This window comes from Notothenia rossii (assembly GCF_949606895.1).
Source record: "Notothenia rossii genome assembly, chromosome: 3".
In the NCBI taxonomy this organism is placed as follows: domain Eukaryota; kingdom Metazoa; phylum Chordata; class Actinopteri; order Perciformes; family Nototheniidae; genus Notothenia; species Notothenia rossii.
The window spans coordinates 6007781-6020429 of NC_136901.1; the positions used below are offsets into that span (position 1 = coordinate 6007781).

The window sequence follows — 12649 nt, forward strand, 5'->3', positions numbered from 1 at the left end:
ATTCTGAAAAGTGCCGTCGTCATCGTCAATGATTGCAGACGTCGTTTTTTTCACATGGGATTCAGGAACATTGAAAGAGGGAAAAGAAGAAGAGTCGTTGTGTCTTCAAGAAATATATATTCGAATGAGTCCCGAAACGGCTTCCTTAGGAAATAGATGACAACAAAACTGTACAAATATAATGTGAATGTATTTGGGGGTAAATCTTTTTCAGTTTTTTTGCATTTCCTCGTGCATCTCTTTTTAAAAATTGGCTTTAAATACCATATACCGTATATATTTGTAGTGCAGTGTAACATAGTGACATGAAGAGCTGCAACAATGTCGGTTGATCGACAGAAAAATCGATGCAGCCATGTTTCCATGTTAAAAACTACACTCCAGATATTCCTTTATTAAAGGGACAGTCCTTTATTACCTAGTGGTGTAACATTGCCCATAATGAGAGGGGGAGACTTTTCTCTACATCATACAAGGGTGAATAGTGTTTGGATTTTCGTCTAACAAAACGTGACATGTACTGTAAAGACATCTCCTTGGTCGATTATAGTTTGCCTCAGCCCTCGTGTCAAATATACTCGCAGGAACTGTCTTTCCCAGAGTTCAATGCAAACACATCAGTCCAGAGTCGTCTACTTTGAAGCTGCCTGGCTAACGGAGGTGATGCCAGTGTGAAGGCGTGAGTCTGCGGGCTAATGATGACATCGACACACTACTAATGGTTCTCGGTAGCTCCTCTGACGGTGGGGAGTGTATTAAATGGAACACCAGCGCAGACTGACTCACTCGGACCCCCTACCTCCTCCTAATGAGAGTTTGATGGAGTGGTTGTGTAGGTAGATAATGCTAAGTTAATGAGATGTCCTATTCCCTGAGACGGTTTGCAGTTCCCTACAGAGTATGTGTGTGTGTTGTATTGATGTATAGTGTGTGAGTAACGTCGGTTTATAGAGCTGCTTTTGTAGATGTTTGTGCATTCGTTTTATAGTTCTGTCATTGATTTGTTTCCAGCTGCCACGGTGCACCCAACAGGAAATTAACTGTCACATTTCTGAAAGAGGGACGGAGCAGAAACTGTCCTAAGAATTAATAAACGAAACAAAGGATAGAGAAAGTAATGAAACAAAATATAGTCAGAGAGAGAGAAAAGAGTGGGAGAAGATTTGGCGATGAAGTAGGGGTGAGATAATAGGAGAGCGGGGGATAACCACCTCCCCCATGGCAGGTACATGTCTCTAATTGGGAGTCCCACACCCATCCTGCACCCCCCCCCCCCCCCTTACTTCCATCTTCTTCCCAGACAATGCGGTGAGAAAACGTGGCTTTCCTAATTAATGCAGATATAATGATGGGTCCAACTGTGGACCTCTGCCCCCCTCTGAATGTTGATTAAGGTGTGTGTGTGTGTGTGTGTGTGTGTGTGTGTGTGTGTGTGTGTGTGGGTGTGGGTGTGGGTGTGGGTGGGTGGGTGGGTGGGTGGGTGGGTGTGTGTGTATATAGAGTGAATCTATCAGACAGCTTAGGAAGATCAACCTAGGATTTTGGATAATCACATATTTAGGTGTAATATAATTACGTGTCTATTGATGCAGACTGAGAGGAGTAAAGCTGATACTGCCTTTACTCAGCGTTGAATTCTATATGCTTATAAGTGAGGTAATTGGCAGGCTGCTTTTGGCTCCTGCATAATGTGGGTAGTGCTTAGAAAATCTAAATAGTCCCGAGAAGAAGAAAAAAGACGCTGCGGCAGCGCCCACACTGCTTCTGCGGCAAGTCATCTCTAGGAAGTGAGGTGGGGAAAAGATAAAGCAGCAAGGGCTCAGCGGGAGTCACCTGGATACAAAATAAAGATTAAACAAATGCTGCAGATTTAAACTTGTGCGGTACACTTCAGTTTACCAGTAGTTGGTTTACTACTCATTACTTAAAGGGTACCTATCATGCAAAATGCACTTTTGTACGTCTTTTCTACATGAATATGTGTCCCCCCGGTGTTCCAGGGAACTCACCAACTGTCAGAAAACACAACCCACTCTCTTGTCCTCCATACTCAAATCTCTTAAAAAGGGGCTGCAACGGATCTGATACAGACTGATCCAGATTTGAACACTTCTATGACGTCACAGAAGTGGCGCTATGGCTATTGGGCCAACTCCACCAATCAGGAGGAGACAGCCACGGACATTGCTGTTGGAAAGCGCTGGAGACGCTGTAGTACATATGCCAGGCCTGTAGATGGTGCTGTTCTCACAGAATCAGCCCATGATGCAAAGACAGTGTTAAATTGAGCGAAATGGGGAATGGCTAAAATGCATAATCTGTTTGGTATTTTGAAAAATAAAAAGTATAAATATGCCTTTATATAGGTATGGTCCTACACTATATTATTCAAATATAGCATGATAGGTCCACTTTAAAGGCCCTGCACACCCATACAGGTGTATTCAATTGAAACAAAGCATATTCTCACTAGACTCGACTGAATCCACCACATTTAGATTAAAGCAGTGTCGGGATCCCTTTAAGCGCTTGAGGTGAATCCTTTCTGCCAGACTCTTAAACATAGGACATACAAACTTAGCGAAATAAAAGAAGATCATTTGGTGTCTGTGCCTTCTTCACAGCGAATCACAAGCCATGTGAGTGTCGGCTTTGCTGCTGGCAACGTTGAAACCCAGAGGTATAAGTGGAGAGGAGATAAAAACTTCACTAATTGGTTTGCAGGACGGTGCCAGGTCAATGTGGCTTCACTGCGGCTCTGATGCTGGCCAGGGCCAACAGGTTAGGATTCAGGCCACGTTCCCGCCTGTAGCAGTGAGGAGAAGTGCCTTCGCTGTTAATGAGATAAACACAGACATTAGAGCGGCTCAGCGGGAGCTCGGAGAGGGCGAGAGGAGGAAGAGAAAGAAGTAGGTTGTGAGACGGAGGAGGCGAAATAGCGACGGAGAGATATGAAATATTTAGAGGGAAAAGCCTTGGTTAATTTCTTCCATGTGTGAGCTTCATTAAAACGAGAACAGAGGTGACGAGTATATTTTGTAAAATGAGACTTCCAGAATGATAATGATGATGGTGGTCGTTATGGCAGAGTTGATAAGAAAAACAGAGCCCACTGTGGAGTAACTGCTTTTTTAGTGGACAAAATGTTCAAATATTCATGCTCCATATGCTGCGTGACAGCTATAGCTCTTTTTCATGTGCCCACACACACACACACACACACACACACACACACACACACACACACACACACACACACACACACACACTAGTGGATTATCAGTACCTGCTGTGACATTATACCCATATCTATCATTAAGCAGTATTTTTCCAGGCAAAGCCACTAATGAACACACAGTTGGTTTCTGTGTGTGTGTGTGTGTGTGTGTGTGTGTGTGTGTGTGTGTGTGTGTGTGTGTGTGTGTGTGTGTGTGTGTGTGTGTGTGTGTGTGTGTGTGTGTGTGTGTGTGTGTGTGTGTGTGTGTGTGTGTGTGTGTGTGTGTGTGTGTGTGTGTGTGTGTGTGTGTGTGTGTGTGTGTGTGTGTGTGTGTGTGTGTGTGTGTGTGTGTGTGTGTGTGTGTGTGTGTTTGTGTTTCTGAGTCAAACAGCCTCTTTTCATCAACTCCTGGTGCTTAAACCTTGCCTTCAAAATAAAAGCATGTTTGTCATCCTCCTGAGGTTTCAGTATTATAAAGAAAGGAAGAGTCGTTCAGGTTGTTTCATACTCACCTCTTTGTATTTGTGTCTCTTTTGGTGTTGTCCAGGTTTGGTAAGAAGAAGGAAGACAAGAGCAAAGATGCTGGCAAATCCTCCAAAAACAAACTGGAGGCCCTGAGTGAAGAGGAGCTGGACAGGATCCCGGACCAAAGAGACGGGTATGAGTGGAAGGAAATATGTCTCTGTGTGTTTTTATACTTTCAAGTTTGTATTTCCTTACAAAGTGCCAAAAAAGCCAGATGTGTCTAAATGCCCCACAGCTATGAGCCGCGTTACGCCACTATCGAGTCTGGCCACGCCACCCCCGACTCGGCCTCCTTCCCCGACGTGGAAGACGACGACAGCGACCCAAACTACGCCCGCATCAGCAACTTCCGCCCGCCGCCATCGCCCCAGGCGTTTGTGAGTCGCACGCCCTCCCCGGCCCCGCCCACCGGGGGGTCCAACCCGCTGAGGGCCTCGGAGGAGGAGCTGGACGGCCTCTACGCCAAGGTCAACAAGTCAAGACCCCCGCCCACACAGGCAGACAGGTGATCACTCTTTATACTTTCAAGGACCAAACTTCTGCCGGTACTCTCTTGATGTGACCCCACATGCATTGTAATACATATAAGTGTTTTTAAATGTGTGTAGCTGTGTAGCTAGTTGTGCAGGTACACCCAAGGTCACACACCGTGGCTTGACCGGCATGACTGAGGGAGTATTTGCACATATCTAAATTCATGCGCTGCCAGAAAATGCATAAAACATGAATGCATGCTTACACTGTAGCAACACCATTATTTATGCACACGCCCACACACTCTTACATACATGCATGTTTTCCCTTCCTTTTAGGACACTGTCTCTCCCTGTTTCTCACCTTATTGAAGTGCAAACACACATAAATACATACAGGGTCCAGGTGCAGCAGAGCACGTCCTGAAAGCACAAGGTTGAATTTGAATTAAACTCTTTTCTCAGACCACCAGCTGTCTGTTCACACCACGCACGATAATGTGTTTAAGGCAGATGCTTTATACACATATGAACGCTAAAGGATGGCGACTGGAATTACTTGAGTCAATCTCAGGTGTGCAAAAGATGTCGAATAACGTATATAAATGAGTACAGAGGGCTGTGAAAAAAGTCAGTTTTTTCACAGCCCTTTTTCATTGTTAACCGAGTATGGATGTGAACACGAGTTGAATTTGAAAGTTTTCCTGCATGCCTTTCAAAGAAGTGAAGGTGGAGGTATCTAACAAGCAATTTAAGTCAATACAATGAAAGAATTAGCTTGAATGTGAGTCAAACGTATTACTTATGATCATACCCGGACGTCAGAGCCCACCGTATTATATATTACTGCTGGAGTTTCAGAGTTTAACTTGCAGCCGGCTTTGTATGGGAGACAGAAAAAAATCAGTAAATCCAGAGAGGATTCTAATGCAAATTCATCATTCCCCGTAGGAAATAATACAGCCACATTAAAACTTCCCTCAACACAAACTCTCTGACAGAAATTACTATTGACTTGCAAATCAAAAAGCTAAGCCCCAGACACCCAATCTCATCCAGAGAAAGAGAAGACACAGAGAGGAGGCGAGGGTTGGACATGGAGAGGAGACAGATGGGAACGGAGAGAGGAGTGACAGACGGAGGGACGCAGAGAAAAAGAGGTGTAGAGAAGGAGGGGAGAAAGTGAGAGCCAAAATGGAAAGAGAGAAATGCGTAGATTCGAGAGGGAAGAAGTGACAGAGGAGAGGAAGCAGACAAAAGAGGAAGAGCGATAATTAGCCACAGTCTAGCAGCCTGACAGATCTGTTAGACCACTTTAGCTCTCATCCACTAGTGCTGGGTACTTCATTACCAGCCTGTTTTCTCCCTCTCTCTCTCTCTCTCTCCATCGCTGTGACTCTCGGTGTGTCCAGTCTCCATCCCCCCGTTTGCTCATAATGTATATTAGATAGTCTTTAGCATTAGCATCATGGATGAGGGGCCATCTTTGGCTTGTTAGCTTGGTCTCCAGGGACAAAGAAAGACAGAAATAAATGTCTTCTGGCGTCATGAGTGGGCGGCCATATTGCCAAAACACAAATGAAAGGTACTCTTAAAGAGGCCATATTATTCTTTTTAGGGTTCTCCCGTTCCTGTAGTGTGTTATCTAGGTTTGTGTGCATGTAAATGGTCTGCTGGGCTCTGGTTTCAGACAGAGGGTGAAAAGAGGTGCTGCAGCACAGGCAGTATGAGAAAAATAAATACCTTTTTGAACATTAGAGCATGGAGACATGTCCCAGTAGAGACACTACATACTGATACACACCTGAACATCAGCAGGAGAGGACTCTTTAAAGTAGAGACACTACATACTGATATACACCTGAACATCAGCAGGAGAGGACTCTTTAAAGTAGAGACACTACATACTGATATACACCTGAACATCAACAGGAGAGGACTCTTTAAAGTAGAGACACTACATACTGATATACACCTGAACATCAGCAGGAGAGGACTCTTTAAAGTAGAGACACTACATACTGATATACACCTGAACATCAGCAGGAGAGGACTCTTTAAAGTAGAGACACTACATACTGATATACACCTGAACATCAGCAGGAGAGGACTCTTTAAAGTAGAGACACTACATACTGATATACACCTGAACATCAGCATGAGAGGACTCTTTAAAGTAGAGACACTACATACTGATATACACCTGAACATCAGCAGGAGAGAACTCTTTAAAGTAGAGACACTACATACTGATATACACCTGAACATCAGCAGGAGAGGACTCTTTAAAGTAGAGACACTACATGCTGATATACACCTGAACGTCAGCAGGAGAGGACTCTTTAAAGTAGAGACACTACAGACTGATATACACCTGAGAATTATCATGTGGGGCCCTTTTATAATGTTGTCTCCACTCCTGACACATCTTATTAATTTGTTTCCATTTGAAATGAAATCTAACAAATGCAATATTAACCATGCTTTAACACTAGGAGTGATATTCCTACCTCCATAGAAATAGAGGTATATTAGTAAGTATTATCAGGTAGTGTGGCCTGATGGGACGCCACAGTCACTCCCATCCACATGCTGCCTCGTCGGCGGTTATTTTCATCCCCGCTCCTCCACCTGCGGCTGGGACGAGGGCTCATTCACAAAGTCTGCACATCTGTTAAAACACAACGCAGCCCGCTAGAGGTTGGAACCCCCGTGCTTTCATTCACACAGACGTACACACAGACAGAAATAGACGCGCACAGAGCCACCCTCCTGTAGTGTTTTTCTAGGCGAGAAAAACCTGCTGTAGCCTAGCAACAATGCTGTGTGTGGTCCGGCGGCTTTTTATGGCACCACACAAAAATCCCGGGTGTAAGCGTACCTACTGTGTGTGTCAAATATATATATATATTCATGAGTTGAAGTGCGTGTCGGAGTACGTTATGTTCCCACAAAGCACTCGTTGATAGCTGCGGCATGCACATCTTTTTCATTGTTTCCAAGGGAACAACATATCTTTCATCATCGTTTTAATGATGCTGCTCATTATGCAAGTGAGACATCCTCAATGCTAATCGAGCTTTATCCAAATGTTTTTGAAGGTAAATGTGCATGCCTCTGCCCACTCTGTGTTTGCATAGTTGTGCCAACTGAGACATGATAGCCCCCCCCTCCCCAACACAACTCCCCTCCTGTCAGAGCCCTCAACAGTGGACTCCGGCGCTGTCTCCCTAATTTACCGTTGGACATTTTCATTAGGCCTTCAATGGCAGGTGTGTGCCGTGATGGGCGTCACATCTGATTAGAGCTATGCTAGAGGCTGACCTGTGGAGAAAAAAGGTTAGCTATGCTTGTCAAATTTTATTAGCCAGAAGGCACCGCTCGTAGCCGGAGCAAGAAACAGAGGAGAGGCCGAGGCAGAGAGAAGTAACGACTCCAGGGAGAGGGGTGTGTTGTCAAACGCACCGCTAAGAAAAGCAAGATGAAGGTGAGCTTGTAAGCCAAGACAAATAAATGAGACATCAGTGAGCATGCTCCCAGGTTTTTACAACGAGGAGTACATGCCTTTAAGTTCACCTGACACTGCGGCAAAGTCAAAGTCACTATAGACAGCCTCGACTAATCGTGGAAACATGTTGTGATAGAAACTACAAGCTGCTTTGGATGTAGATTTCTCATTCCTGAATAATGTTCTTCTTCCAGATTTCTTCTCCTATAGAGAGGAAAGACTGGAAAAGAAACCAGCGTGCAAAGCCACATTATATAAGAAGACATCCACATGCAGAGAACACAGCCTGCTAGGATTTAGACAACACCTGCCCTAGGAGGAGCTCAAAGTGGAAAAACAACACATCATTAGTGCAGGCTGCGTATTAAGTCTTTAAAGCCTGTTTTATTAGAGCTCTATCTTAGCAACTTCCCTTTTTGCATCCAATCAGCTCCCAGCCTTTCCTTTGTTCATGGTCAGTTACACGGAGGACTAGTGTTAGATTGTGAGTTAATCACGTTTCATTTTTATGGCTGAGCACTTAGCCAAACACAGAAACATGATGAGTAATCTGTCTGTTTCTGTTAGACGCCATAGGTAACAGTTGCAGCTCTAAAGGGGGTCTGAAGTATGAGGGCATTGTAGTGTTAGTTACACCATGGGAAGTGTAGGATCCAGTGTTTTAGAGCAACAGCCTGGAGTTCGGACAGAAAGGAACATGTGTTTATGTAGAGGGATATTAAAAAGCTTGTTGTTTCTCCATTGCCTCCAGTTTGGAGCTCCACAGAGTTTCTGTCTGACTCTATTCCCAAAGCTATACCAGGAAATCAAACATTGACCACGCACTTTGATGTCTGCTTACCTCCAGCTCGCAGGCAGTGAAGAAAGAAAGTGCCTGCCTGAGCGTTTTCCCCCCAGTGTGTTGTGTTTAAATCAGCTGGCCGCAGCGAGAAGAAGTCACCAAATCAGCCGGCGGCGCACACTTCCTAATTAGTCTGCCCCCACACAGGCTCACACCACAGGATAGTTGCATTTCTCACACTCTCTCCCGCTACCCTTTCATATCTGAAGGTTTTTGTTCTCACTCCAGTTCCCCTGCTCCTTCTTTTCACTCATTTCCAACTTTCCATCTCCGTCTTTATCTCGCTGTTTGGTTTTGCTCTCATTCTGTCTTCTGGTGCATCTTTCATTTCCTGATCCTGTGTCTCATCTCCTCTTCCTCTCGTCTCCATCCTCCTCCTGTATTACTTCCCTCGGTGCGCTCTCAGATCGACCTGCATAGTCAGATACTCTGAAATATGCATGGATTATGATGCTTGCGCGGAAAACACGTCTGGCTTAAGTGGTAGCAAATTCTGTGGTTGAGCTAATATGGCAAAATAAGACTTTATTGATGTATTGATTAGTTGCGGTCTATTTACATGTCCGACACTCAGGCTGATGCATATGAGTTTACCACCCTCTTGGAAATAGATGCTCAAAAAGGGTTCTTCCTGAAGGGCTGAACTAAAGAATGTGGACAAGCCCAAACCCCTATGTGGTTTAGACCTCCATACATCATATATAAAAGGTTTGTTTGAGGGGAAATCCGCACAAATCCCTGGTTCCCTTCGCAATCTGACTTTAAGGTTGATTCATGTTAGATAGGAAATCTATCTAACACGGGGGTCTGTCTACAACCGGTCTGAGCCCAGCTGTCTCTCTGTGTCAAAAACAGTCAAATCATATTATTCTATCGAGAGCATTTTAAATCACCAAAGCTTTTTTCTGTTGTGTTTATGCAACTGGTCCCAGGTTTGCAATCAGCAGCCGTTATGAGCTGCTGATGACAACAGGGGCGCCTTCCTGTCTCCCTCACACACACATTTAGGACAGAATAAATGTGTCTACTTATACACACACATCCTCTCCCTCTTGTGTCACTGTAAAAGCAGCCCGCTAAAAGTGTCAGCCCATCAACCTGCTGCTCACCAAACTCCCCACCCCCACCCCCACTAATGTTTTATCCAGCTATTAATATGATAATATTTGGCGATGTCAGTGATGGAGGCCGCGGCTTAATGAGATAATTACAGTATTGTTTCATTGGAAGAGCGACACGCACGCTCAATCAACATGGCAGCTTTAATTACGGGCCCAGGGATTGGCTAATGGGTTCGGTAGAAGAGGAGTGGCGGGAAAAATAAATAAATAAACACAAGTTGGCGTCATGCATCCGTTCTCTGAGGGTCCGTTGTTTGTTTGATGGGCAGAGGGTGAGTAAGAGCAATAAAAAGCAAGTAATAAGCGAATAAATAAATAAGACGGGAGATTAGGGTGTGAATATCTGAACAGCATGGTTGTTGCACTATGGGAAACGGAGATTAGCATTGATTAGCTTAGCGTTGAAACAAACCACTGAGGCGATCTCGAGAAGCAACAATTAGCACGTTGGATATATCCTTTATTTAGGAGTAGCATCGACAGTTTTTTTTTGGAAACTCCCAATGGCAGCAGGCACATAATAGCGTCATTTTTCATGTCAACATAGTAGCCCTAAAGTGTGTATAACTCATTATGACTCACATGCATCTGGACATGTTCACCCTGTCACAGCGAGTCCCAAATACTCAATTACGAGGATTAACTCGACGTGGAAACAGACACTTTTTACACATTCCTGAGGTTCACACTGTCAGCCAGGTTTTCTAATTAAAGGCAGGGTCACAAGAGAGACTTAAACACGTAAGCTATGTACTTCACTAATGAACCTCTCTATCTGCTCTGTGTCTCGCTCTCCTACGCTCTTTTTCGGTCAATATCTGCCTGGGGGTCAGACCATTAGCATGTACAACACAACGCCCGTTTGATGAAGGCTGCGTGGGTGTTTACCTGCCGGACAAAGGTCTTCCTTACGTGTACTTGTTTGAGTTTTGCAGGGCAGAAGAAGGGCTGCAAAGTTTGCCCCTTTTTTTTGGAATATTTGTACACAGTGTATCTCCCGCAGACGAAACAGCAAACGAGCAGCATATCAGTGTCAATATGAGATACGGGTTCCAATGCCGCCAGTAAACACAGATAAACAGCAGCACTGTGTCGTACTTTGCTAGCACATGCTGAGGATTGTGCTCACTCAGGCGCACCATTGTGTGTGTGTGTGTGTGTGTGTGTGTGTGTGTCCTTACTCTTGTTTATGCATGCTCTGTACTCCCAGGTGTGTGTTGCTTATCTAGCATTAAGGTCCAGTGAGCATGATGATGTTTCTCTTTACATTTTGTCCCAATTCTGTCCTAGTTCTTATCTTTTCATTTTGTGTTTTTTGTCGCCGAGGTATTTTTATTTTTCACATTTCAGTCACTTGAAGGTCAGGTGCAGTGGGATCATTCGGGTGACGACTTTTCAATGCGTCTGCAGTTGAATTGAGGAGAGCGCCGCATTGGTCTATGTCACTTTACAGTGAAAAGGCACATCCATCAAGTGCCTTTCCCTACTTTTTTTTGCTCCATTTTCCCACCTTGGTTTCCTCTGTCAGCTGTGGAAAGTTCAGTTCATGCACTGATGTCTTCTCGGAGGCAGTACTTTGTGGATATTATCTGCCTGCCTGTCAATCTTCCCGCGCTGTCAAGGGTTGTCACTGCAAGGCAAGAAAAATACAGGTGGATTTAAGAAAAGGATGAACCTGAATGTGCCATGTTCCACCTTGCTTTTGCTTCCCTTTTTAATCCCCAGCTGCGGTGAAAATTAAACCGTTTACCTGGATTGAGTTTAGGAATTTGACTTGAAGGCCATGATGAGAACCCTGTTGGTCTTTTTACCTAAATCCACAAGATTTAGCTAATAGCTTCTCGGCAACTATCTTCCATTTCTAACACCCTCTCTGTCTGTCTGTCTGCAGTGATCCACGTCTCCAGGGGCAACGCAGGGAGTACCAGCAGAACCGAGCCGCTCCGGGATACGATGAGCTGGAAGCCGCTCGACGCAGAGCGCTGGAGAACGACCCGAGTCGGGTAAGTGTGCATGAATCTGTTGCGTGTAGCTTTTTAGTTTACAAGGAGAGCTTTTTTTCCGCTTCTTGCCCTAAAGACTGTTTTTAAATGCCATTTTCTTAATGTCTTTCATTTTTTGTAAAGCACTTTGAATTGCCTTGTGTTGAAAAGTGCTATATAAATAAACTTGCCTTGCCTTGCCTAAATATCCATCCAAACGCCCACAATGGAAACCATTTTCAAAGATTGAAATGTCAAATGAAGGAATACGTGTCTCCAGAGCCCTCCGGTGTTCCTGTGCGGCCGGCCTGTTTTCCCCCTTAGCCTTTCTCGGGCTATTTTCAGTTCCCTTGTTAACATTTTGAGGTGCCGTGTGCCACCGAGGCGCGCCCGCTCTCCTCCTCGTTTAGTTTATGGAGAGATATATTAGACCGGTGACATTTCCATCCACCCTTTCCTTTAGCTCAATACAACCTCCCTTCGCTCTTCTCCCTCTGGTATTACGGTCCTCTTCTCTCTCTTTCTTTAACATAGTTTGGACGAGGGGCCTGACATCTCCCTGCAGCCGCCTCTCCTAAGCAAGCTGCACTGCTGCATGTCCCTGAGCCTGTATCGATCCGGCCTGAGGAATCATTTCATTTACCTCCGTACACTCCCGAACTCCACCACGGAAATCAATAGCCATTTATCAGACATTTTAAAAAGGGATCTTATTAATTGCGTGCCCACGGATGCAGAAAATCACACTTTAAACCAAATCAGAATTCTTTCAAAAGGCATTTCCTTTAAGCTTGCGAGGGAAATCTGGGATGGACCTACTGACAACACACCCACTAACCCGACGACGTGCTTCCTGCTGTGCTCGTTTCCTCGCTTCCACGTGTATATTGAGCAATGAGGCCCTGCCAACCAGTCTTCATTAGGCAGAGACACTCTCCGGCTGCTTTCCTTGGGGCCCAAAGGTTTTCATCACTCATTACAC

The 12649-nt window shown here is 44.8% G+C and overlaps 1 protein-coding gene across 3 annotated transcripts in view; it reads left to right on the forward strand.

Moving 5' to 3' along the window:
• The window catches only part of pard3ba (par-3 family cell polarity regulator beta a), a 133712-nt gene that overhangs the window by 94190 nt on the left and 26873 nt on the right, over positions 1–12649 (forward strand). For all 3 annotated transcript variants that reach the window (XM_079668320.1, XM_079668318.1, XM_079668319.1), the window contains 3 exons: positions 3765–3875; positions 3978–4247; positions 11577–11688. In XM_079668320.1, the coding sequence (XP_079524446.1) occupies positions 3765–3875; positions 3978–4247; positions 11577–11688 (493 nt within the window). The remainder of the gene's footprint in view (positions 1–3764; positions 3876–3977; positions 4248–11576; positions 11689–12649) is intronic.